Source organism: Pyrus communis, chromosome 8, assembly GCF_963583255.1.
Source record: "Pyrus communis chromosome 8, drPyrComm1.1, whole genome shotgun sequence".
In the NCBI taxonomy this organism is placed as follows: domain Eukaryota; kingdom Viridiplantae; phylum Streptophyta; class Magnoliopsida; order Rosales; family Rosaceae; genus Pyrus; species Pyrus communis.
This window is the reverse complement of record NC_084810.1, coordinates 25,146,826-25,172,060: the sequence shown is the minus strand read 5'-3', so window position 1 is coordinate 25,172,060 and position 25,235 is coordinate 25,146,826. Positions and strand designations below refer to the sequence as shown.

General features: G+C 39.0%; 2 protein-coding genes across 3 annotated transcripts; one reads left to right on the top strand and one right to left on the bottom strand.

The window, feature by feature from the left end:
* Positions 1-9,593: 9,593 nt before the first annotated feature.
* Positions 9,594-13,433, bottom strand: LOC137743218 (pentatricopeptide repeat-containing protein At5g42310, chloroplastic-like). Its single transcript, XM_068483101.1, has 3 exons — positions 13,295-13,433; positions 10,910-11,105; positions 9,594-10,842 (listed from the first exon to the last, which is right to left on the bottom strand). The coding sequence occupies exons 1-3, from the start codon at positions 13,431-13,433 to the stop codon at positions 9,594-9,596; spliced, it is 1,584 nt and encodes a 527-aa protein (XP_068339202.1).
* A 6,229-nt stretch (positions 13,434-19,662) lies between these two features.
* Positions 19,663-22,073, top strand: LOC137742789 (BTB/POZ domain-containing protein At1g55760-like). Of its 2 annotated transcripts, none has more exons than XM_068482742.1 (4): positions 19,663-20,363; positions 20,610-20,755; positions 20,968-21,083; positions 21,261-22,073. In XM_068482742.1, exons 1-4 carry the CDS (start codon positions 20,245-20,247, stop codon positions 21,861-21,863), a joined length of 984 nt encoding a protein of 327 aa, XP_068338843.1. In that variant the 5' UTR covers positions 19,663-20,244; the 3' UTR covers positions 21,864-22,073. The 2 variants fall into 2 exon arrangements, with proteins under 2 accessions (XP_068338843.1, XP_068338842.1); XM_068482741.1 differs by having other exon boundaries at positions 19,665-20,363; positions 20,965-21,083; positions 21,261-22,020.
* The last annotated feature ends 3,162 nt before the right edge of the window (positions 22,074-25,235 follow it).

Below are 25,235 nucleotides of genomic sequence, written 5' to 3'. Positions count from 1 at the left end.
CAGAGACCTATTAGATGTGGCCTTTTGGGGGATGTCTAGGAATATTTGTGATACTTGCATGTGTTTTAATTTGGGCTTATTACTATTTTTAGGAGACGTACTGCCCAATTTTTGATAGATTGTAATAGTTTCACAATCTAGCTGTGATTTCATGTGTATCATGGCTTCATCACCTATTCGGGTGATGGCCAACACACCTCGGTTTCGGTGCCCACTGGACATCGGGTCAGGGTGTGTCAGAGAATATGTGAAAAGTAGGTTGTAGAGCTTTTAGAAGTATTTTTGTATGTTGAGTTGAATGTCCTTTTCTTTAACTTTTTTGCCGCCTTTTTTAGAAACCCTTCATTCTTTGAGATTAAACCTTTCATTCTCAGTTCATTGCCTTCGATCCAAGTGGTAGATTTGATAGTTGCTAGATGATGAGCTTCCACTTGGATACTTGAGCTCTGATCTTCTTGGAACTATGAACTTGCCATTAAAAAGTACTTTTCCTTTGCAAAACTCGACTGAACAATCCTCCTTCAGTGTGAAAGAGCGCGATCCTGCCGCCCATTCTTGCTACTTCAAAAGTACTTCCAAACTTTGAGTCGTCCACTGTTTATTCTTGTTAAAATGAGATACCCATTAAGAAATCAAAGTGATTTGTGGGATCCTGGGCTTTGGCTAGGCCCAATGTTTATTTTCAGTCCAAACATGGCCTACTGGACGTAACATTTTTAATAGATTGGGTACTTGTTTGGAATGTTTTGAAATATTTGGACCAATTTGAAATGACACTAAAAGGTTGGAGTGTTTTTGTTACTTAATCCAATAATTAAATGGGAAGTTTAGTTTACTTTGTGAAGGTGTACTTATTATCATTTAACAAGAAATTTGTAGTTCAAGTAATTAAAAGCATTTACTTTATACTCAAAATACCTCAGGACCCAAAGTTTTGATCCATAAAATTTCTCTTAATTATCCTCTCTTTGTACAAAACAGATAAAGCCCCAATAAATAAATAAAAAATGTACTCTAGATATTTTGGGTCTTCTCCTCATTTAAGTGGCAAAGGCTAAACTAGTGGCCCAAGTTAACATTACATGCAAGGTTAATCTACTGTACCAATAGCCAATTAGACTCCACCATATGTCTTTACCATGATAGATACACATCAGCATCACTCAAATAGATGATAATGTATTTGTCCTGTATCTTTAACAAAAAATTAAAAACCAAAAAGCAGACAATTGCAAACAATGTATTTGTCCTGTATCTTTAACAAAAAATTAAAAACTAAAAAGCAGACAATTGCAAACAAATGAGTTCGATCATAAAGTATTTGCCCTCTATCTTTAACAAAAAATTAAAAACTAAAAAGCAGAAAATTACAAATAAATGAGTATCAAACAGCCCTTTAAACTGTTATTTGAATTGACTCACGTATATGGTTTCTAAAACTCACTATACACATATCTGCAACACCATAAAACTTTTGCAATATTTAATTAAATATTGGTCCGTTCACATGAAGCACATTTTTGTCTCCTGGACCAAACGAGCAGACGTGTTACAATTTACAACTTGGAATTAGTTTATTTCATTTGTTCTTTCAATTATTGTGGTTGTAGTTTGTTAAACACCACCACCAATTAACCTTATTGGATGCCTTGCCAATCCAATATCTCTTATGTGCTAAATGAGCTTTGCAGCTAAAACAGAGAACTAGCGCATCGTACCGTGTCTGATTGAGTACAGTGTGAACAGCCTAATTATCTATAAACGCAGGTGAGGTCCCTTTTTTTTGGATGTGGGATTCGCTCTCAATATGTTTCTTCACGTGTGATAACTTTTCAAACCTAACACGGGGACCACAAATCCTAGTGACATGAAGCAAGTGTGGCCATTGAGTTGCTCACATGGAATAACCTGTTATGATACCATGAAGAAGTTGAAGTTCCATTATAAAACCAAATGACAATAGGGAAATATCTCTATTACTCATAGTCGAAGGATGTTCCCTTGTAACAAAGGATTATAATTAAGAAACTTTGTCGTGAATGGATCGTACCTAAACTAATAAAACTCCATTACTTAGGAAATGGCGGTGATATATTGTTAGGTGACACATTTTCCCTCAACTACACCCAAAACTTCAGCCAATTAGATAGAGCACCACCATGCTGTCCAAACCATTTTTTTGTATTTGTATATGACTTGCTCCTAGGAGTCATAGCATGCTATACAACATTAATTAATCAGGGTATTTTCGCTAATCTTTTCTTTATATTATATTTCTCCCTTTTTGTACATTGTTTTCTCTGAAAAAAAAAAGTAATATTGGATCAGATTAGCATCTTCGTTATTAAGAGGTCTTGGTCTAGAAATCTTGGCTTCCAAGAGTCAGTTAAATTCATATTTAGGCAATGGGACGGTGCCTGTAGGCATAAATCAACACGAATAATATATTCTGCAAAGACTAAGCTCCTATAAATACCCTACATCGTTGTTACTTTATAATTAAGATCCAAAAAGAAACTTTTTTTCATATTCACAGATTCAAAGAAATTTTTGTTCCCAAAAAGCAACTCATTTGATTTACATGAAGGTAAGAATTTTAATCGCAATTAAGTACTACATGCATTTTACGAAAGTTTAATAGTGCTTTCTAGGCAAATGAAACAAAAGGCTTTAACTTGCGAGTACTTGGCTTAATGTTACTACTATTCAGTTGGAAGAGGTCTCAAGTTTTACTCGACATGAGACCCCATTGTGGTTTGTTGGGCTATTAGTCGATCGGTCGTATAAATATATCTTTGTAAATATCATATCAGTCAACAAAAAGAGGAAACAAGAATTTAACTATGATCAATTTATGCACGCAGAAGATAGTCATCAAGGTTCAGCTGAAATCTGAGAAATGCAGAACCAAGGCCTTGACGATTGCCGCAAACGCCAAAGGTATGCAAATTAGTATTCAATTAACTAAATAATAGGCAGTTTTAACGAAAAGACTTGGATGAAGGTTATTTTAACCAAAAATCATTATATAACTTTATTTAATGAAAATGATTTAGATTTTAATGGAAAGAACTTCAATTTTAATAAAAAAAAAGGCAAAAGTTTAATAATAAAAAAGACAATATTTCTTAAACTGAACACGTGTATTACATTTTTAAACTGAACACTGACTATTTCTAAAAACTGAATGCGGATACTATCACTTTCTCAAACTTATCACTATTTCTTAAACTAAACACGAGTACTATTTTTTAAAATGAACACATGTAGATGTGCCTTGCACACACTTTTGGTCGAGTTTCTTTCTTTTGTCATTATCATTAAATAAAATTATTTGATGACCTTTGATTAAAATTTATTGTTTTGAAACATTTTTCATTAGTTTTATAGTGTCTACCCAAACGATCATTCCTAGGAATTAATTGTTGATAATTAACTAACTAATGATGGAGCACAAATTAAGCAGGTGTGAGCAGTGTGTCGATAAAAGTGGAGACTGAACAGGTGGAGGTGATTGGAGATGGAGTTGATGTCGTTAAATTGGCCAGATCATTGATGAAGAAGCTTGGCTTCGCCACCATAATAAGTGTTGCTGAAGTGATAACAACGGAGGAGGAAACACCAGCTAATCCAATTCAATGGGCATCAAACTATATTCACCATCCACAGTTTCTTAAGCACTATGATGATAGGTACTATGGAAGGCGTTTTTTGTCGCACTTGGTGTTTAGAGTTGGATTTAGTAAGTCACGTTTTAATGTTTAGGATTGGATTAGATAACTCACTAGATTTAAAGTATATTGAAAAAAAAAATTAAGATTAGCTTTAGATCCCCACAAAATTGTAGAATATCAACACCTTCTTCAACTTTCAACTTGAACAAATTTCCATAGACAGCCTTCATTTCTTACATTAATCTACCTTAAATCTAGTAGGTATCTAATCCAAAACTATCCAATCCAAGCGTGGCCTTGCTTTTTTAAACAACGTACATGTTTTTTGGATGTACGTTTTTAAACCTACTTGTATACTATTGACTTAAAGAATTAGTTGTATATGTCTGGTTTCTGCCGCATGACCTTATAACACCAGTGGTTAAATAAGTGCGCTATGGAGTGCCTCTTTATTGTTTTCGTTGCTATAAACCTTGCTATATATAAATTATGTTGTCGTTTTTTAATTTTGTTGATTAGGGTTTATGAAACCTTTAATTTATGATCCACGTATGTTTCCTTTGTTATTTTCCTTATTCACACCTTAAAAGCACCATTTGACCCAACAATAATGAGAAGGGTTAGATCCAACGACTTAGAAAAACAGAACCCTACTTCTGTTTTAGCGACAGTTGTCTTTACTTGTTGGAATTGGTTTTAGGTTCAACTTATGTAGGGTCAAGGAAGATATATGTGATGTGTTTGATATGGATATGTGGATACGGCTCCATTTTATTTGCGTCACAGTATTACAAAACAATGATTTAAGTTCGATTACGTCTCCTTTTTAAACCTATAAGCCCAAGTGTAAGAAGTGGCAGCCCATTTTAAGGGCATGTAGAACATAAACTTGATTAGTTGAGAAAATTTGATTCAAACGGCCAACTTTATATAAATGTGTAAATTGGGTCCAGATCCATAGAAAGCAAGAAATGCAGTTGGCCATAAAAATAAATTAGAAAAGAGAAGAAACTTTCCTGGTGCAAGCTAGATGGAGTTCCATCCTATGTAACTGTAGACATCAAAATTTCGATGAAATGAATGTTGATCAATAATTAAAATTTCAACACTCACGTGTCACATAAATTTTACATGTAGCGTGTGACTCAACGAAAAATCGAAAGAAATTGGAAAAGTCATCAAATAGAACACGTGTCAATACCTGGCAGAAATGATTTATTTCATCTGATTATTTAAATCCAAAAATCAAGTTTTGGAATGCTATAAATAGGAAGCCAAGGCATTCATTTTAGGGGGAGAAGAAAAAAAAGAAAGAAGGGAATTGACATCACACCAAAACCTTGAAGCCTTGAAACTCTAAAGCTCTCAAGCAAATCCCGAAGGACCAAGAAAGCTATCTTCGTTCTTCGTCAAATCTTCCTTCAAGATCAAGCCCCGACGGCCTTTGAAGAGAAGTGCTCATCATTCATCATCTATTCATTCTTCAAGATCAAGCCCCGACGGCCCTTGAAGATCCGCTCATCCATCAACCTTCAAGATCAAGCCCAAAAGCCCTTGAAGAAATCCGACGGCCCAGTCTTCAAGATCAAGCCCAAAAGCCCTCGAAGATCCGTTCATCAACTGTTCATCCTTAGATCAAGCCCCGACGGCCCTTTGGATCAACAACTCATCCACAAACCTACACCCTACGAAGATAGAATCAGATGATCAAATTACAAAGAGATTGTAACCCCAAAATCATTAAACTCAAAAATATATTTTGTACACGAAGATAGAAAAACTTAATTTTTCGTGTTTACAAACTTAAGTTTGTACACGGTATTCTTGTTTCTTGTTTACAAACTTAAGTTTGTAAACACGAAAAATTCCTGCAACAAGAAACAAGAATACCGTGTACAAAATATATTTTTGTGTTTAATGATTTTGGGGTTACAATCTCTTTGTAATTTGATCCTCTGATTCTATCTTCGTAGGGTGTAGGTTTGTGGATGAGTTGTTGATCCAAAGGGCCGTCGGGGCTTGATCTAAGGATGAACAGTTGATGAACGGATCTTCGAGGGCTTTTGGGCTTGATCTTGAAGACTGGGCCGTCGGATTTCTTCAAGGGCTTTTGGGCTTGATCTTGAAGGTTGATGGATGAGCGGATCTTCAAGGGCTTTTGGGCTTGATCTTGAAGACTGGGCCGTCGGATTTCTTCAAGGGCTTTTGGGCTTGATCTTGAAGGTTGATGGATGAGCGGATCTTCAAGGGCCGTCGGGGCTTGATCTTGAAGAATGAATAGATGATGAACGATGAGCACTTCTCTTCAAAGGCCGTCGGGGCTTGATCTTGAAGGAAGATTTGACGAAGAACGAAGATAGCTTTCTTGGTCCTTCGGGATTTGCTTGAGAGCTTTAGAGTTTCAAGGCTTCAAGGTTTTGGTGTGATGTCAATTCCCTTCTTTCTTTTTTTTCTTCTCCCCCTAAAATGAATGCCTTGGCTTCCTATTTATAGCATTCCAAAACTTGATTTTTGGATTTAAATAATCAGATGAAAAAATCATTTCTGCCAGGTATTGACACGTGTTCTATTTGATGACTTTTCCAATTTATTTCGATTTTTCGTTGAGTCACACGCTACATGTAAAATTTATGTGACACGTGAGTGTTGAAATTTTAATTATTGGTCAACATTCATTTCACCGAAATTTTGATGTCTACAAATGCCCCCACTTCAAGGCGCGTCGTAGACATGTGCTTGTCACGTGTAGAAGATGCGTTTTGAAGTCCCTTAATGTAGATGTCAACCCAAGGGCCGTCGGGGCTTGATCTTGAATTGGGCTGGAAATTTCTTCAAGGGCCATCGAGGCTTGATCTTGAGTGCGACTGGAAGATTTTCTGGTTTCCTCCAAGTGTTGATTTTCCACAGGCTTAATCTTGAACTGGGCTGGAAATTTCTTCGAGGGCCATCGAGGCTTGATCTTGAGTTCGACTGGAAGATTTTCTGGTTTCCTCCAATCGTTGATTTTCCTTTGTGCTACTCTTGAACTGAGCTGGAGATTTCTTCAAGGGCCATCGAGGCTTGATCTTGAGTTCGACTGGAAGATTTTCTGGTTTCCTCCAATCGTTGATTTTCCTTTGTGCTACTCTTGAACTGGGCAGCAGGATTCTTTTGGTCCCCCCCGAAGGTCTGAGCTTACTCCTTTTTTTCTGTTTCTTTGTTCAATCTCTCCAATTCGTATTGAAGAGGGTCAGAGGATAGCTCAGCATATGCAGTTGTTGCTTGTCTCCACATGCTTCAATGTATTATTTTCACTTGCCTTACTTGCTCCCCTTTGCAGAAGTGGTCCCTTCTCTGGAAGTGTATCAATCGTTGAAGATGACTACTCGAGAGCAACGCTAGCTAAGCAACCAGGGAATAGATTCCAGGCAGTCGGTTCCAGATCGGAAGACTGACTCCAAGTGCCGGCTGATTGCTTCTTTCACTTTGCCCTGCGAGTAAGAACAAGGACAAAGGAAAAGACAGGGAAAAAGCATGATATGAGATACCTTTAAAGAAGCAGCTAATGAATCAGCACATATATTTGTTGTGCTTGTCTCCACATGCTTCGATGTATCATTTTCACTTGCCTTACTTGCTCCCTTTGCAGAAGTGGTATTTCCTTATGCAGGTTTGGCATCTTCTCTTGTAGTATTTGTCCTCTGATGCAGGAGTTGAATGCAAACCTTGCATTTGAATGGACCATCACTTCTTGGTGGCAGCGCAAGTTTGAGTGGAGGTTCCGACATATTGCTTTCTTTGTCCTTATCCTGGCAGGTGAGAACAAAGGCAAAGGAAAAGACAGGGAAAAAGCATGATATGAGATACCTTTGCTTTCGCCCTTGATGATATGAGATACCTTTGCTTTGGAAGAAGCGGCGAATGAATCAGCACATGTATTTGTTGTGCTTGTTTCCACATGCTTCGATCTACCGTTTCCTCCTGGCTCATCTGTACTCCAGGTATCTGGTATCATCTTTGGGGAAGAAGAAAAAATTGAGTATTTCGAAAGGCTTTGCTGGGAGTGCGCCCTCAGAGGTGAGGAAGAGTTGGGCATTTTTTGCAGGTCTGCCTTGCCATAAAAGATGAAGGTCGACGTATATAGGGATTTCCCAATAGCAAGTGGTGGTACTGTTCTTTTACCCTTGTCGACAAACGTCTATTCGATTTTTGAGCGAGCGTCTCTTCGATTTCTGAGCGAGCGCCTCTTTGAAAAAGTAGTCACGGGTGCGGCTCTGTCACCACGCTTGTTGGCAAAGGCGCGTAGTTGGGATGATAACCTTCACGTGTTTTCAACTTTGTCAGAGATTTTTTGACAAAGTTGAACGCGTTATCTGAAAAGTCGCGAAAGCGTCGCCGAACTTCACGCAGGAAAATCCGGTTTTTTGAATCGGTGGTCATGTCGATGGCTTTTTATAGAGGTATCGATCACCTCCAACATGCACGCTTTGAAGATCGCCCGTTTGTGAAAATCGTCTTCGGCCCTTTCTGATTTAACTCCATCCACCCCTTCTCTTTGAACACTTTTGAAAAAATGGCAAACCCATCGAACCTTAGCTTAGACTTGAGTCTCAGCAGTGATACGGGCGCGCCGCGTCAAGGTAACGTATGGCGCCCTTCTTTCTTATCTTCTAACGGTCCTCTTACAGGTGAAGACTCCGTGATGCAGGACGCCACAACAGCTACAATAGTAGCTAGGAATCTCCTCACTCCAAAAGATAGTAGGCTGCTGTCAGGACGGTCCGATGAGTTGGCCGTTCAAGAGTCCCTGGCTCTCAGTGTTCAGTGTGCGGGCTCTGTGTCCAACATGGGCCAACGCCTACTTGCTCGCTCCCGTCAGGTTGAATCGTTGATGACAGAGGTGGAAAATCTTAAGCAGGAGATCAAACAGCTTAAGTACGAGAATAGAAGTTTGCACGTGCTTGCCAACAACTATTCGACGGGCATGAAGAGGAAGCTTGATGAGCTGCAAGAATTTGAAGGTCGGATTCAAAGTGACCGTCAAAGGCTTGCTGCTTATCTCCAGAGGCACCTTTTTCATGGGTCATCCAGCGTTCCACCAAGTATTGTGGCCTCGAATGATCTAGCTTCGATGCCTCCCGCTTCGATGCCTCCTGCTCCGATACCTCCTGCTCCGAGAGTTTTGCCAAGTAATGGGGCTTCACGTGGACATCCTTTGTGAAAGCTCCAATCTTGTATTTCTTTTCTTTTTTTTTCATGTGTAGGCACATATCTGTAATTTATCAGAGATATCAATAAATAAACTTTATTTTATTTAGCGTAATGTGCTAAATAGAGCGCATATATATATATTTTTTCCACATGGTGCCGGTGCACCAAGATCCTTTTTTTTTTATTATTATTTTTTTCCTTTTCTTTGCTTTCGGTGGTGCTGATCCACCAAGATAGATTTTTGTTTTATTATATTTTTTTTTTCTTTTGCTTTCGGTGGTGCTGATCCACCAAGATAGATATATATTTTATATATATATATTCCCCACATGGTGCAGGGAGGAAATGCAGAGGAGCTTGGAGTAGTAGGAGGTAAGAGACGGAGAAAGTCTTTGGGTGTGAGTTGCCAAACTTTGATTTTGTCAATCACATTCAAAGGCAGCAGCAGAGGCAAGCAGATGTGAGTTGACAAACTTTGTTTTTGTTAATCACATTCACAGGCAGCAGCAGAGGCAAGCAGATGTGAGTTGACAAACTTTGTTTTTGTTAATCACATTCACAGGCAGCAGCCATGGCGGAAGTGCAGAAGCCGGAGGCTGAGAATGCGGGTATCCTGGCTGCATAGGTGCTGACTGACCATAGCCTTCTGGAGTGCTGGGTGACTGAGCGGTTTGCCCATAAACTGCAGGATTTGCAGGAGGCTTTTGTGCTGGAGGTGCTTGAGCTGAATCACCCTGAATTCCGTAAGAGGGAGTGTGCCCATCTTGAGGTGGAAAACTTGCAATGACAATCTATAAGTGTATTCCAGGTGACGGTGTCCGGGTGGATTCCCTCAGATAGCATCCTTTCAAAGGTAGCCATAGCATGATCAAGACAGTTGGACTTTCCAAAAGTGTCAATCATGACATTGTAAAAATGTCTATCGGGTCTTACTCCACTGCTCTTCATCTCCCTCAAAACTTGGAACGACTTTTGCCACTCCCTTCTATCGCGGTAGCTGGCAAAAATCCTGCTGAAAACATAGGAATTAGGCTGCACATTGCTAGCTTCCATCTCTTTCAACACAATTCTTGCGCTTTCCCACCTACCTGCATTCGCGTAGGCATCAATGAACAGGCTGTAAGTGTGCTCATCAGGAGAAATACCGCTCTTCTCCATCTGGGACACAATGGATTCGGCATCTTTCAGTTGGCCTGCCTTCACATAGCCTTTGAGGAGGGCATTGTAAGCCCTAGTCCTGGGTTGCAATCCTCCTTCTCTCATTTCCTCAAAGATAGCTTCAGCTTCAACTACCCTGCCGGAATTCCCCAAGGCTGAGATGACAGCAACCAGAGTGGCAGTTTTGGGGCTCAAGCCAGTGGCCTGGACCATGGCTAGAAGGTGCACAGCCTGGGAGGCCTCGCCGGCCTTAGCGAAACCAGCAATGATGTCGTTGAAGAGCTGGCCATCAATCTCAATGTTCTCGGACTCAATCTCCCTGTAGAGCTTGAACATGATTGGGGAATCAATCTTATTGGAGCGGGTGAGGGACTGAATGATCAAGCTGTAGTTGACGAAGTCAGAGCGGTAACCGTCCTGGCGCATACGGGACATCAAATGGAGGGCCTTCTCGAGGTCCCCGTTGCGAGCACAGGCGCCGATGAGAGCATTGTAGGTAAGGGGAGTGAGGGATTGGCGCTGGGAGAGCAAGAAAGCCTCGTAGAGCTTCTCAGAGCGGCCGAGGGCGTGGATGAGGATGGAGTAGAGGAGTTCGTAGGAGAAGCAGAGGTTGTGCTTTTGGAGCCACGAAACGACGGCGTAGGCAAGTCCAATGTCGGAAGAGGGGTGGGAGGCGCAGAGGGACTTGAGGAGGGAGTGCCAGAGTGGGGCAGGGACAGCGCGGTAGGACTGGGCCGGCTGGAACTCGGACGGGTCGAGTGAGGTTGGAGAGGAGGAGGTGGTCGGTGGACTTTGAATTGAGGAACGAGAGCAGCTGCTCCTGGGTGGGACCCTTTGACCCAGCCGCGATCAGGCTCAGCACCACGTGGATGGACAGCGGCGAGTACACGAGGTTCGACTGCTTGCCTTCGGTCTGAACCAGCTGCTTCGTCAGCCTCCTTGCCACGTCGTTTTGGTTGATGATGCTTTCTCTCAGATCTATGTTTGCTGTGCGTCCGGTTTCAATAGTGGCGCGAAATTGGGACAGGAAGTGGGCAAATTTAGCGCCATTTCTTGCTGGGTTCCTCAAATTGAAGCCGAAAGCTTCAAACTTTTAGCAGATAGGAGTCCTTTTGCTGGGTTCTTCAAATTGAAGCCGAAAGCTTCAAACTTTTAGCAGATAGGAGTCCTTTTGCTGGGTTCTGGATGCATATTGGTCTGGAGTTGACGAATATCTGTACTGGAAGAGGTTGATGGATTTGAGCTTCTACAGCAGAGAAGGGGATCGAGTGATGATTTAGTGTAAGGGTGCTGTGATGGGGTTCTTACTTTCCTGGGTAGAATGGGACATCAGGCCCACCAATAATCTCAACGGCAACAACACCGGCCCACTGATAAAAGTCAGCTTAAGAGAGAATAGGGAACTGTTGCTTGATGGGTTTGGGCTCGATGACGAACCTGTTCGTCTGTAGTTTCTTCTGCTGCTGTTGCTGCTCTTTTTTTTTTTTATATATATATATTTTTTTTTTTGTTTTTTTTTTTTTTGAAGAAGAAGAAACTGTAATAATTTTTTTTTTTTTTAAAGAAATTGTAATAAAATTGACTTTCTTTAATGAAACATTTATTTATTTATTTTGATGTGACTGTACTTGAAGTTTTGAAGTTTCAAGTTGCCTACGTACCCTTGGTTGAGGAGGGATCAAGTCATGACGTAGTTCAAATGAGTGATGGTTTTGATGATGATTTTGCCGTGCACAGTTTATGCTCTTGCGGGCCAGGAGCGTTTGGTTGTCGCCTTTTAGGCTCGTGCGAACGAGGAACGTTTGTTGTCACCTTTTAGGCTCGTGCGAACGAGGAGCTTTTGGTGTCGTTTGCAGTTTCAACTCGTGCAGACAAGGAGCTTTTGGTGCCGTTGCAGTTTCAGCTCATGCAGACAAGGAGCTTTTGGTTGTCACCTTTTAGGCTCGTGCGAACGAGGAGCTTGTCTTTTTGATGATTTTGTCAAACGATCTTAGAGAGGCATTCCTTGCAATCTTCATAGCAAGGAGTCTTGACTGAGTGATTGAAGAAGTCTTTGGGGAAGAAATCGCGCATCGTGATGGCAACGGACGATCTTTGTGTCATAACTTTATCATCCTCAACAGTTTTATGTAGCTTTGAAGGTTGACGATAGCTGCTTTGCCCCCTTTCCGATTGGTGAACTTGTGGAGGAGACCTATGTTTCTTGTGCATTTTCTTTGGAGTGACATAAGTCCATCCTTCAACTTCACTTGACTTGACTGGCATGGTTTTGGAGCATGCCCCCAGCGGTTGAGGTGAAGATTTTGAGTTCAAAGAGCCAGAAGTGACGGAGGTATAGTTTAATTTCACCACATCATTAAGATCTAGCTCGATGATCCCTTTATGAGCCAACTTTATGATGAGATCTTTTAGCACAAAGCACTTTTCCGTCGGATGACCAATGAAGCGGTGGAATTTACAGTACCTTGGACTGTCAGTACGGTTCATCTCTTCCGGCCGTTTACACTCAGGTAGGTCGATCACCTTTTTTTTCAGCAAGTCATCTAACATGGCAACCACGTCAGAGTTGGGGAATGGATAAGTCTTCTCCTCAAGCTCCTTCAAAGTACGTCTACGTATCTCTTGATCACGAAAAGCTTCGGTTTGAATCGCCTTGCCTCGTGTATGGATTTTGACTGGAGTTGTGTTGACCGTCATTGCTTCCTTGGTGGGTTTCCACGCAGCCTTATCTACCTTTGGCCCCAAAACTTTGTCATTCTTGTAGTCGGCGATCTGTTCTTTCTTCCCATGACGGGTGATGCTTAACTCCATATCATGGGCGCGGGTGGCTAACTCCTCAAATGTTCGTGGTTTGATGCCTTGAAGGATGTAGTGTAGTCCCCACTGCATGCCTTGAACGCATATCTCAATGGCGGAGGTTTCAGAAAGTCGATCTTTGCAATCCAGACTTAAAGAACGCCATCTATTTATGTAGTCGATGACAGGTTCATCTTTCCACTGTTTCGTACTGGTCAGCTCTAGCATGCTTACAGTACGACGAGTGCTGTAGAAACGGTTGAGGAATTCCCTTTCTAGCTGGTCCCAACTGTTGATAGACTCAGGTTCGAGGTCAGTGTACCAGTCAAAAGCGTTACTTTTCAGCGAACGCACGAACTGTTTGACGAGGTAGTCTCCCTCTGTCCCAGCATTGTTGCAAGTTTCAATGAAATGGGCGACATGTTGCTTCGGGTTGCCTTTTCCATCGAATTGCATGAATTTTGGGGGCTGATAACCCATTGGCATCTTCAAAGCATCAATCTTCTTGGAGTAAGGCTTTGAGTACAGTACTGAGTCATGTGAGCTTCCTTCGTATTGTGTCTTGATGGTGCTTGCGATCATCTCCTGTAGCTGCTGGATAGAGAGAGATCCCATGAATGCCGTTGCTTGGTCTAGCTTCGGCTTCTCTTCAACTTTCTCCGTTGATGGCTCCTCTTCTTCGTCGTCTTCTTTCTTTAATAGGCCAATATTTGGGTCGACTTTCACGTCGGGCAGCGCATCTAGTTGGTTGACAAGTGCGCAATCTGCAAGTCTTTCTCTTCCACAGTCCGTGTGAGCTTTGCGATTGCTTCATTCATCTGAGCTAGCTGCTCCTCGATTGAAGTTGCTCCAGTGGTCATGACTTGCATGGTTGTACTGCCGCTTGGATCAGGGTCGGAGAGTAGGGACTCTGAGTATTTCCTCGGGCTTTCGTCTTCTTTACCTTCTTGAACCGTGATGTAGAAAACATCTTGGATCTCCTCTTCAGTGCCGTTCTCTTGGGTTTGTTGGCATGAAGATTTGCCAGTGTGGACGATGATGCGCCTCCTTACCTTCAGTGGTCCTTTTGTGTCGACCTCTAGGATTGCTTGGCGCTCCATCCTTGAAGGAATCAAGCTTCGAGCGTCGTCTTTTTCTCCTAACCCATCGAGCTTTTCTTCCTTTGGTGTTGTCTTCCTCTTTCCAAAAGGCTTACCATTATCTTCAAATCTTTCTGAAGCTGATCGTCGCAGAGGAGAGATAGCTGTGTTGCTTTGCTTCTTAGGCTTTAACAACCTTTCAAAAACAGAGCTTTGGGATGTCGGCGCGTTAAGCCTCTTGAAGACAGAGGTTCGGTCTTGACCACCAATGCGATTAAGCACTGAAGTCCTGGAGCTTGAATGGCTCATTTTATCGAAGACCGACGTCCGAGGGGAGGGTTTAGGCTCTTCTTGGTCTTGTTCAATGCTCACGCTGATGTGTTGAGCGCTAGCTTTCTTCACTTTGCTTGAAATCTTCACGGGTGCATTTGGTGTGAAGCCAAGTCCAGCCTTGTTGTTGTCAACTCCATAATCATGCTCCTTCAACTTCTTTTGAGTCTCGGTGAGGTCGCGATCTTTGTCGTTGACGGTGTTTGAAACCTTCTTTCCAAGATTTGAGGAGGAAGCAAAGTCATGCCTAGCCTTTGACATGAGTTTGTAGGCATTTAGGTTGAAGCCTTCTTCGGTCCTCTTAGTTGGAAGAGAGCTTGGTTTCACTATAACACCGTGTTGTGCCTCCAGACGGTTGATGAGTCCGGCGGTTTGCAAGTTTTTCTCCTTTGCAGTCTTTATCAGCCTTGCAATTGTTTCCTTCATCTGAACCAGCTGTCTTTCAATGGAGGTAGTGCCGATAGTCATGACTTGTTCTTTGTTTGAAGCCATGGACTGTGCTTGAATATCTTGAACGGAGACAGAGATGAGAGGTAGAGATAGTCCCACTGGGCGTGCCAAGTTTGTAAACACGAAAAATTCCTGCAACAAGAAACAAGAATACCGTGTACAAAATATATTTTTGTGTTTAATGATTTTGGGGTTACAATCTCTTTGTAATTTGATCCTCTGATTCTATCTTCGTAGGGTGTAGGTTTGTGGATGAGTTGTTGATCCAAAGGGCCGTCGGGGCTTGATCTAAGGATGAACAGTTGATGAACGGATCTTCGAGGGCTTTTGGGCTTGATCTTGAAGACTGGGCCGTCGGATTTCTTCAAGGGCTTTTGGGCTTGATCTTGAAGGTTGATGGATGAGCGGATCTTCAAGGGCTTTTGGGCTTGATCTTGAAGACTGGGCCGTCGGATTTCTTCAAGGGCTTTTGGGCTTGATCTTGAAGGTTGATGGATGAGCGGATCTTCAAGGGCCGTCGGGGCTTGATCTTGAAGAATGAATAGATGATGAACGATGAGCACTTCTCTTCAAAGGCCGTCGGGGCTTGATCTTGAAGGAAGATTTGACGAAGAACGAAGATAGCTTTCTTGGTCCTTTGGGATTTGCTTGAGAGCTTTAGAGTTTCAAGGCTTCAAGGTTTTGGTGTGATGTCAATTCCCTTCTTTCTTTTTTTTCTTCTCCCTCTAAAATGATTGCCTTGGCTTCCTATTTATAGCATTCCAAAACTTGATTTTTGGATTTAAATAATCAGATGAAATAAATCATTTCTGCCAGGTATTGACACGTGTTCTATTTGATGACTTTTCCAATTTATTTCGATTTTTCGTTGAGTCACACGCTACATGTAAAATTTATGTGACACGTGAGTGTTGAAATTTTAATTATTGGTCAACATTCATTTCACCGAAATTTTGATGTCTACAGTAACCACTTCCATGCTATGAGACGATGGGCTCTGGAGTATGCCATGACGGTTATAAAATAGTTAACTACATAGTGACTGACTAATTGAAAGTAAACAAATACAAGCACTCCTATATATAGAAAAAAAATTAAAACAAACCCTATATACTAACGAGTATAAGATCATAATCCTTGACACACAAGAAAATTATAAATAATAATAAAATAATTAACTACTTTTCCAACAAATATGATTCAATAAAATTATGTACCAATGTGTTCAAGCTGGGTTCATGCTTGAGATGATTTGGTGTAATTTCATAATCGTCTTGAACATCTTGGTTCTCGATTCGGTTGGCTAATTTCATTTAGAACCTTAGTTAGTGAAGTACTAATAATTTACCTACAAAAGTAACATACTAAAAAAATTGGAGTAATGTACGGAGAGTCATATGTCAAACTAAAAAAAAAAAAAAAAAAAATTGGAGGAGAAGGTTTGGTGTGTGTTGTTTTTTTTTTAAGAACGTTTGGTGTGTGTTGGTTGGTCCATATGCACTGGTTTGATGGCTTACCCTAGTGCCAATCACATAAGCATGAAGCAGCAGCCGCCGTTTGCCTCGTTAGTGTTTGCTGACCGAAACCAGTATTATTTGCAGTAATATATATTTTGGGGGAATTAGCCACACAATAGATATAATTTTTATATTTTATTACAGAGATGATCAATGTTTATTATTTCGTCATTATATAATTGTTGTGTCGTCTTTATGTCATCAATATATGAATAATATATTGTCGTTACTAAAAAATGATCATTTTTGTAAAATATGTTTATTATAGCTACTTTCCTTATGTTTTACTCTTCAGTTTTGCTTATATTGAAGTTTCATTAGAGTCATTTTAAATAAATAAATTTAAAAAAAAAAAATAGTATAATGCGTTACAAAGTTACCATCTTCCCCTGTGACAACTACCATTCAAAGATTCAAACTTTGACACACAGGTCCGTAGGGGCGCCATGTCCCAATTGTCTTTCTCAATGTCATCTTGTAGGCAAATGTCTCTTTCAGTTTTTTGTTCTTGTTTGATCATCTCCATACAATCAACGCCCAGGAAAGAAAGAACCAAGATTTTGATATTATTTGGACTTCTATTAGTTATGATTTAATTTAATTATGAACTCAAGACAAAAGGGTCACTAGATCTCCTTCAATAAACTAAAGAGTTTATTTAGAATTAGAGAAACATAAACAATATTCAAATAAAAGAATGTATAGAATATGCATGCGTAGAAGGTTTGTTGATTACGTGTTCTTATATTAGGATATCTAGCTAACTTGTAAGCTTCAACAGAATCTGTATATGGGAACTCGAAATTTCATAGAACCTTGTAGTCACATGGATGCAAATCATATCTATACCTACCATTATCTATTTAATCAAGTAGAAACTTTTCGATATCAAATGTTTACTAGCTACTACTAATTGTGGGTAGGTGTTTCGCCCAATAGTAATTACTTAAATGTGTTACAAGCTCACACTACTAAGCTCAGAATCCATAAAATCATTAAATCAAATTTAGCTTTAACCACCTTTACCCCATTGCGCCTTACTGGTTACTAAGCAAATTCTAGTATTGGTTGCTCACAATCAGATGTAGTCGCACATCATTTTTTACTTTTCACATATATTTCTAAATTTTCATTCATCAGATCAAATGAATTGAAAAAAATCAAAGAGTAATCAATGTATTTATCATATAATAATATACATGGTAGGGCTTTGGTACTTATGCCTCATTCTAGAAGATTGACTCAGCCCATGCTCACCATCATTGCCCATATATCTTAAATCTTCACAGGTGATGCAAGTTGCAACAAATATGTATCTCTTTTGATCACATTACATTTCTCAAGGATACGAGATTTACTTGCATACATAATTCATGTGTGAGAGACACATGATCAACGATGCAGATTCAAAATTTTTCTTTACAAGAACAAGATGAAGAAGCTCGCATATATTTTTATAGAAAAAGAAAGTTCATATTACTCAACTCGCAACTGCTCGTTTACACAACTTATTTAACGCACTTGAGCAAACATCTACCCTTAGTTAGCCTCGTGGTTGGGCAAATAATGAAACTCTATTTTTTGAGTGGGATAACTCGAGCCCGGTGCACGAGAGAATGTTTCATGCACCAAACACGAAGTTATTTTCCACCACCTCCGAATCCGAGACATGACACCCCCTCTACTGATCCGCTCCCATCATATACGTCAATTTCCAATATAAGTGGAGGAGATGTGATATACACACCCTATTTTATTTCTTACACATATTTTCAATTTTTGATCGTCGGATCGGATGAATTGAAGAATATCAACGGACAAAAATTATCAAGGGATGTGTGAAAAGTAAAATGAAGTATGTAGATAGCAAACTCCTAAGTGAAAACATCAGTTTCACTTGTTCACATTTCTCAACCCAAACAAGTAGAACAACCCAATTTTCAATTTCTGTGAAAAAATCATCAACTCTATAATCCCAATTGAGTGTCCTACATATACAGTTGGCTTTTGGTGTTTGAACAAATCCACCAATTTGGTTTGTTGCCTACTTATGTGGCTCATGATTCATCCCACTAGCATGCATAGTGTGTGTGCCTTATTTTATATAGAGGAAAGATGGATTAATGTGCCAAGTTACTTGTAATATTGGGATGCTTTATAAGGATTCGAGTTTATATGTCACACACAAAGATACCTTTCTTGTCGACTTGTATTGTATGCCCTAGCCTCCAATCAAAGAATTTTCATTTCCTAATAATATAATAAAAGAAGGAAACAAACGAACCCAAGATTCCAACCCTTCCTAATCGATGCCCCCACCCCAACTTTACTTTCTCCCTCTCTTAATTATCTTTCTAATGTTCTCTCCCTACAAGAAAACTATCAATTGTTTTTACTTTATTTTATTATGATTCACTTCTCATATCGCCAATTAGTTTTATAGTGGAGCTTTAGCTTTTTTCATAGTATCAAAGCCAGCTAGGTTATTCTACGTGTGAAACCCAACGGCCACACGTACTCCATGTCACTCAAGTTGTGTTGTCTGCGTGTTAAGCTTGAAAATTTAGCACATGTGAAATGTCGTGTTGAGAATGAATCGTCACATTCTCACACCCCTCCTATTCGAACAGTTACAATTAAGCCACATCAACATCTACTGTTAACTTTTTTTACAGAGAGAAAGAAAAAGATAAAAGTGAGATGGAAGTTGAGGGGAGAAGAGAAGAAGAGATTTGAAAGAGTGAAAATCGTACTCTATTTTATTAAGTAAATCATGTTTAATTACATTAGTAAGTAGATATCAGTATATGGTCCAAAAGATTTAATGGCTGATGACGTGTGGTACCATCAAATAATTTAAAGTGTACGCATAAATTCCATTGGTTTTTATTGGATAACAAATGCCGTTGGTTTTGCCTATTAGTTTGCATGTCCTTTTCCCTTTCCTTTTCCTTTTTCCCTTTTGGATATAATGAGACTACCAATAATAATATACTTGTAAATTGTGATTTGTGACTCATGAATTTTAACTTCAAAGTCACCACAAAGCTAACATACCTGAGGTGATGAGCTAAACATTCTAAAAATACATAGCCACAAGCTTACAAAATGAAACTACCAAATCATTACTAGTCTAGAGATACACTTATCCTTTTCTTGAGGTCTTAATTTACAAAAACATATTCTCTTCCCAATAGTCTAGATATCGGGTCAAAAAGATCGTCATGACAAATGACTCGCGCACAATAAAAGAAAGATTAGGAAAATGAGTTATTTCTATATTATTTGCTCACACACTGTAAATGCTTTTATCATAAACATGTTGAATTTTTTATGAAAAACCCTAGTGCTCTCGAAAGTGTTTTCAAATTGCAAGTTTTGTCAAACATCGACCTAACAATAAATAAGCTAGGACATTACTCAAAAGTATAAGATGCTTTGCTTCAAAGCACCAAACACCCACGCAAACAAACCAAAAATCCAAGCTTGTATGCTTAGTTAAAAAAACCTCCACACCCACACACATAACCCATCACATCCTCTCCTCAACCAGTTTGTAATCCAACAAACCACCCCCATACACAAGAGACACCTCTCCCTCTCTATAGGCCCCTGCCCCGTTCCCTCCCTCCCTCCCTCTCTCTCTCTCTCTCTCTCTTCCAAAACAAAGCTTCACTATCAATGGTGTAAGAAACAACCAAAGCAAAGCTTGCGTGCCAGAAACCATTGAAAAATCGCAACCCAATGAGATTTAAATAACAAAGATTAAAACCCATATCCAAAAAAAATTTATCTTCTCCCGAAAATTTTGAGATTTTTCACACTGATACAGTAGAAACAGAGGAAAAAACAGAGTCAATCAGTGGGAGAGACAGAGGGAGAGAGAGACCAGAACGGTGTCGTTTTTGGGTTCGTGGCACATGCTAATGAGAAGTAGCGAGCATTGTGGGAATTGTCAACCTGGGAAAGCCGGGAGAGTATCTGTTGGAGGGTATTTTCGACTGCATCCATGAAATCACGACGGCTCTGGCTTTCTCTACTGCTAATAGGATGAGCGATTCAGCTTACAGAGTCGAAACCACCTCACGCCTCGCCCAATGGAGAATCGACAACTTGGCTTCCTGCACATACCGAAAGTCCGATCCTTTCAAGATTGGCAAGTGGAATTGGTCAGTCATAAATTATTTCCATCTTTTTTTCTTCAAGTTTTCATTTTCTTTACCAATTTCCTCGATTTAATTCAAATCATTGATTAAGAAGCTTAATCAAGAATTACCCTTTAATCTTTCAATCATTTATATGATAATCTGATTGTTAGCTGGGAATTTTGGTTTGAATATTTTCTGGGATTGAATAATTTTTAACCTTTTTTTCCTTCTTCTTTTTTGGGTTTTTGGTTTTGGTTTGAAATGAAGGCACTTATCTGTGGAGAAGAACAGAGTGTTGTTTGTTAAATTGTATCCGGAGATATCGAATTTAACGAGAGAGAATCCGCCGATTGCTTCGTTTATTATTCGAGTGGTGTGTTCTGTTGGTGATCGAAAGACCTTAACTCATCCAGGTAATGGAATAGATATATTATCCATAATGTGTCGATATCATTGTCACCAACAAAACGTAGCAGCATGTTATCAGTGTGTAGATACAATATCGATGCATGTCCGTTCTCTATCGGGAGAATTTCTGTGAGGATTAACTCGAATGCCGGCTTTTAAGATATTGTTCTTTTTCTGTTTTTAATAGACTCTATCTTTGTTACATATGTTTTAGAAGTTACAAACAAAAAGCTCAAAAGCAATGATGATTTTGTTTGGGCTATTGAGGTTCCCTTAACTGGAAAATTCATCATCGACGTTGAATTCCGTGATTTGAAGACTGCGTCCGGAGAGGTAAGCATCTTTATTGCTGATCTCTTCCAATTTTTTTGGTAATACAACATTGATGAAATTTGCGTAGAGCCAACAAAATCACGTTGCTCTTACAGAAATGAGGTTAGGCTAAGCAAAAGTGTAGATGCTGCTTTTACCGTTCCTAATTTGACAATGATTTTACCATTACAAGTATAGGGTGGAGAACCTTGCTCCATTTGGGCTGGAGGATCAACGCAAAAGCGATCAAATGCAACTGCTCTTGCGTCCCTGAGTCGAATGTTAACAGAAGGCATCCACACGGACATCATGATTAACGTGTCTGATGGAAGCATTGGAGCTCATCGGGCAATTCTTGCTGCTAGATCACCTGTTTTCCGGAGCATGTTTTCACATGACCTCAAAGAGAAAGAACTGTCTACCATAAACATCTCCGATATGTCAATTGATGCTTGTCAGGCTTTTCTTAATTACATTTATGGAAACATCGGACATGAAGAATTTCTGACCCACAGGCTGGCACTTCTCCATGCTGCTGACAAGTACGACATCTCTGACCTGAAAGACGCCTGCCATGAAAGTCTTTTGGAAGACATTGATACAAAGAATGTGCTCGAAAGGCTCCAAAATGCATCTCTGTACCAGTTGCCTCAATTGAAAACCAGCTGCATGCGATACCTTGTGAAGTTTGGGAAGATATATGACATCCGAGATGATTTCAATGCTTTCTTGCTATGCGCAGACAGGGACTTGATAGCAGAAATCTTCGGCGAAGTTCTTGGTGCCTGGAAAGGTTTCTGAAGTCTGCAAAAATTAAAGAAAGAAGTCATAAGCGTGGCTTCGTACCTGTCCTACCTATGAATATGTGGATTGCTAGTAAAATTAGTGTCCAGGATTTGTTGTCATGATGATTCTTTAGTGCAGATTGAATTTTTTTTTTATGTCTTCATGTACATATATATTGGCTCTGAACTGATGACATAGGAGTCGTCATTCGTGTTACAGAAACATATATTCTTGGATTCGACAATGAAATTTGAATGATTTATATCTTGTTCTGTTCCTTTTTTTTTTTTTTCCCAGATAACTGGGGCCAATTGAGTTGATATGTGCATACTGAAATTACTTCACCATGTTTTCCATCTATTCGGGATCAACTGAACAAGAACCTAGAACAAAGATTTCATCCAAATTTTAACAAAATGCAATCCAACTATCTGAAATGATATCGACCAATGTCAAACAATATGGTCGAAACTGTATTCAATGGGGCAAAAATAAGCATATACAATTTATGGGATCAATATTAGTTTTCACCAAAAAAAAAAGAGACACACGTTTGTTTGCTGAATAAAATGCGAACATATTCCCACTCTGATATCAGATAGTTTAGTAAGCAACATCAATGTGAATTTAGAGTCCAACAACTCAATCCAACTCTTCCTCAATCCAATTTCTTCTCAGCGAGGACTACGGATTAGTAATTATGTCATTAATGTAATGCTAAGGAAATTATTAATGTAACGCTAAGGAAAGGAATGAAGAGAGAATAGTATAGAAATTCTCCTTTTTACTCAAGTCTTAAAACTCAGCATGAGCAAAGCAACCACAAGGGCAACAGGGCAAGTTTCAAAGCAAAGTTGCTTACCTTGGAGAGAAGCTCTCATTTGGGGTTCTCTCTTCTTCTTTCTAACGTTGATGTAAAGTAAGGGATGCATAAAAATGAGAGCTTGAATTATTGCTAGCAAACCATGACAGAAGAACACCTTCTGGGAGCTGCTTTTAATATGCATTTGCTCATGGAGAGAATATGGAAAGAATATATCAGGACCATCCTTTTATTCTCTTTTTGATTTTTGGGGTGGACTGCATGATAAAGTAGGCTTTGGGCGCTTGGAGCAATCAAATATATATTTATCTATAAGGCCAGTACAAACTCAATAATGAACTCTTCTAACATCCAGCCCAAATTATTCCAAAGAGAAATGGAGAAAGGTGTCAATAGGTCGTGTTCGAGTTTATTTATTTACATATATGTCGTGTTTATGTCAACATAGTTAATCAAAAACATGCATGACGATATAAAAACAATCATACAACTTAGACTATTCATAAGAAAAATAAGAAAACTATCAATTAGTAATACTAATATCAGTTTTTTTTTTTTTGGTCAAATAATACTAATATCAGTTGAACAGTGTTGTATACATCAAATGTTATATTTTATAATGTGTTGTATCTGAATTTATCATCCTTTGCATCATGATTTTATAGTTTTATTGTTGCTTTTGTTTCTTTCCTTTCTGTTTACCATTTTGGTGAATGAAGGGTTTCATCCCACAAAATAGCTTGTGAAATAATATGATCATTTTAGTAGTTGGAAAACGATAAGTTCCCACCCTAATAAAATAGACTTCTCAATAGGAACAAAAAAAGAAATAGATTCCTTAGCAGCAGGCAAATGTGTTAGGTTCTTCTTTGAGGGGAGGCTTGGAGTTATGGCCACATGTTAAAGTAAGAAGGTTACTGAAGGCTAGAAAGGCTTGAAAGCATTGTTTTCTACGTTCTGCCAAGTTTTAGCGTCCCGCAACCCATAAGCTATGCAGCAAACATGTAATAGGCAAACCTTTTTTATATTCAAAATAAATAAAAAACATTAGTATGAGAACGAGTCACTCAATACTATGGTTTGGTAGTATTTTTCTTTATTTATAAATGAGAAGTCTTAGGTTCGAATTTTACGAATTTGCGAATTCAATATTGATTTGTTCTTCCCATCTCTTAGTGTAAATATATTATAGTATATAAAAAAAAAAAAAAATATATATATATATATATATATGAAAAGATGAAAACTGTAAAAGGTTTCAAGATATGTATTGGTATAGGGTCGAACATGGGAGTTCATTTTGGTCTGAAAAAAGGTGAAAGGGTTAGATGTTCGTTGGTTAAAATAGCATACAGGTCATTCAAGTGGGTCAGTGCAAGACATTTCACTAAACAGTCTTCCTCTGCATATGATCTCTTTTATTTTTTAAAGACATGACACATTAAGAAAATCTCATGTTTACTTAATTTTCTTGATCACAGATATTCAGTTGAACTATGCATCAAATCATCACACAACTTGCTCAATTTTCTTCATCCCATTTATTGACACGATTGTTTGTTCACGGTATAGACTTTAGATTTCTAGTCTCATATTGGTTAATCAATTTAATCTTGTAGATTTTATATCCACTAACAATACCTTTCTATGAATTTATAACCTATTTTATTGACACGATTGTTTGTTCACGGTATAGACTTTAGATTTCTAGTCTCATATTGGTTAATCAATTTAATCTTGTAGATTTTATATCCACTAACAATACCTTTCTATGAATTTATACCCTATAAAAAACGACTGTGTCAATAAATAAGTCAAGTTGAAGAAAATAGAGGAAAAGCTAAGTTTTCTCAAGACACCTTTAACAAAATTGGGAGTAATTTAGCTCAACCTAAGACCCAAAAAAAGTGTACATAAAATTAAATCAAAAGGCTAGTCTAATTGTTCCCTTGCTAGCGTCTTGTTAGATTAAATTAAAAGGAACCTCCCGATTTTTCGGCGAATTTATTTGTAATTGAATGTTAAGGTTGATCTGTGTGAGGGCAATTTCGTGTCCCTTCTTGTGCTTGTATGGTGTAGTCTCAACCTTTTTCTAAATGAAATTCTATCGTTGCTCTTCCAAAAAAGAAAGGGCTAATCTAAATTCTAAATTTCTAATGGTCAAGAGGATCCTTGAGAGCCTCATGATGTGTCATGCAGCAATCATAAACTCTCATTTGTCTAAAACTGGACTACTTTATCCTTATATCAGAATGATGAAGACGTTTTTATCTATTTTGGCAAACCTAGTTGAAGGTTTGCATTGCCCAAAGCAGAAGATGTGTTTTTTCTTTTTCTTTTAGTATATCGATATTTTTACATTAAAGAAAGGGGGAGTTCGGTTAAGTCACACAATAAGCAGCCTAATTTGGTATCAAATTCGCCATCCATGAGATTCAAACCTAAGACCACCTCACTTTCATCGAAGAGGAATATTATCATATTATAATATTGAGTGGCACCCAAAGCAGAAGTTTGGCCATTAGTTGACTGAAATTCCTCAAACGACAGGGGAAAAAACCCAA

Bases quoted from the DNA above. Each gene is read 5' to 3' on its own strand.
- LOC137743218 (XM_068483101.1), bottom strand. From the start codon at position 13,433: ATGGGATCTCTCTCTATCCAGCAGCTACAGGAGATGATCGCAAGCACC. The intron at 11,106-13,294 runs GTTATCAGCCCC...AAAAGTTTGAAG, and splicing joins TGCTTTGAAGATGCCAATGG to CTTTCGGCTTCAATTTGAGG. The intron at 10,843-10,909 runs GTACTCGCCGCT...GGTCCCACCCAG, and splicing joins GGCAAGCAGTCGAACCTCGT to GAGCAGCTGCTCTCGTTCCT.
- LOC137742789 (XM_068482741.1), top strand. From the start codon at position 20,245: ATGAGCGATTCAGCTTACAGAGTCGAAACCACCTCACGCCTCGCCCAA. The intron at 20,364-20,609 runs GTCAGTCATAAA...TTTGAAATGAAG, and splicing joins AAGATTGGCAAGTGGAATTG to GCACTTATCTGTGGAGAAGA. The intron at 21,084-21,260 runs GTAAGCATCTTT...TTACAAGTATAG, and splicing joins TGAAGACTGCGTCCGGAGAG to GGTGGAGAACCTTGCTCCAT.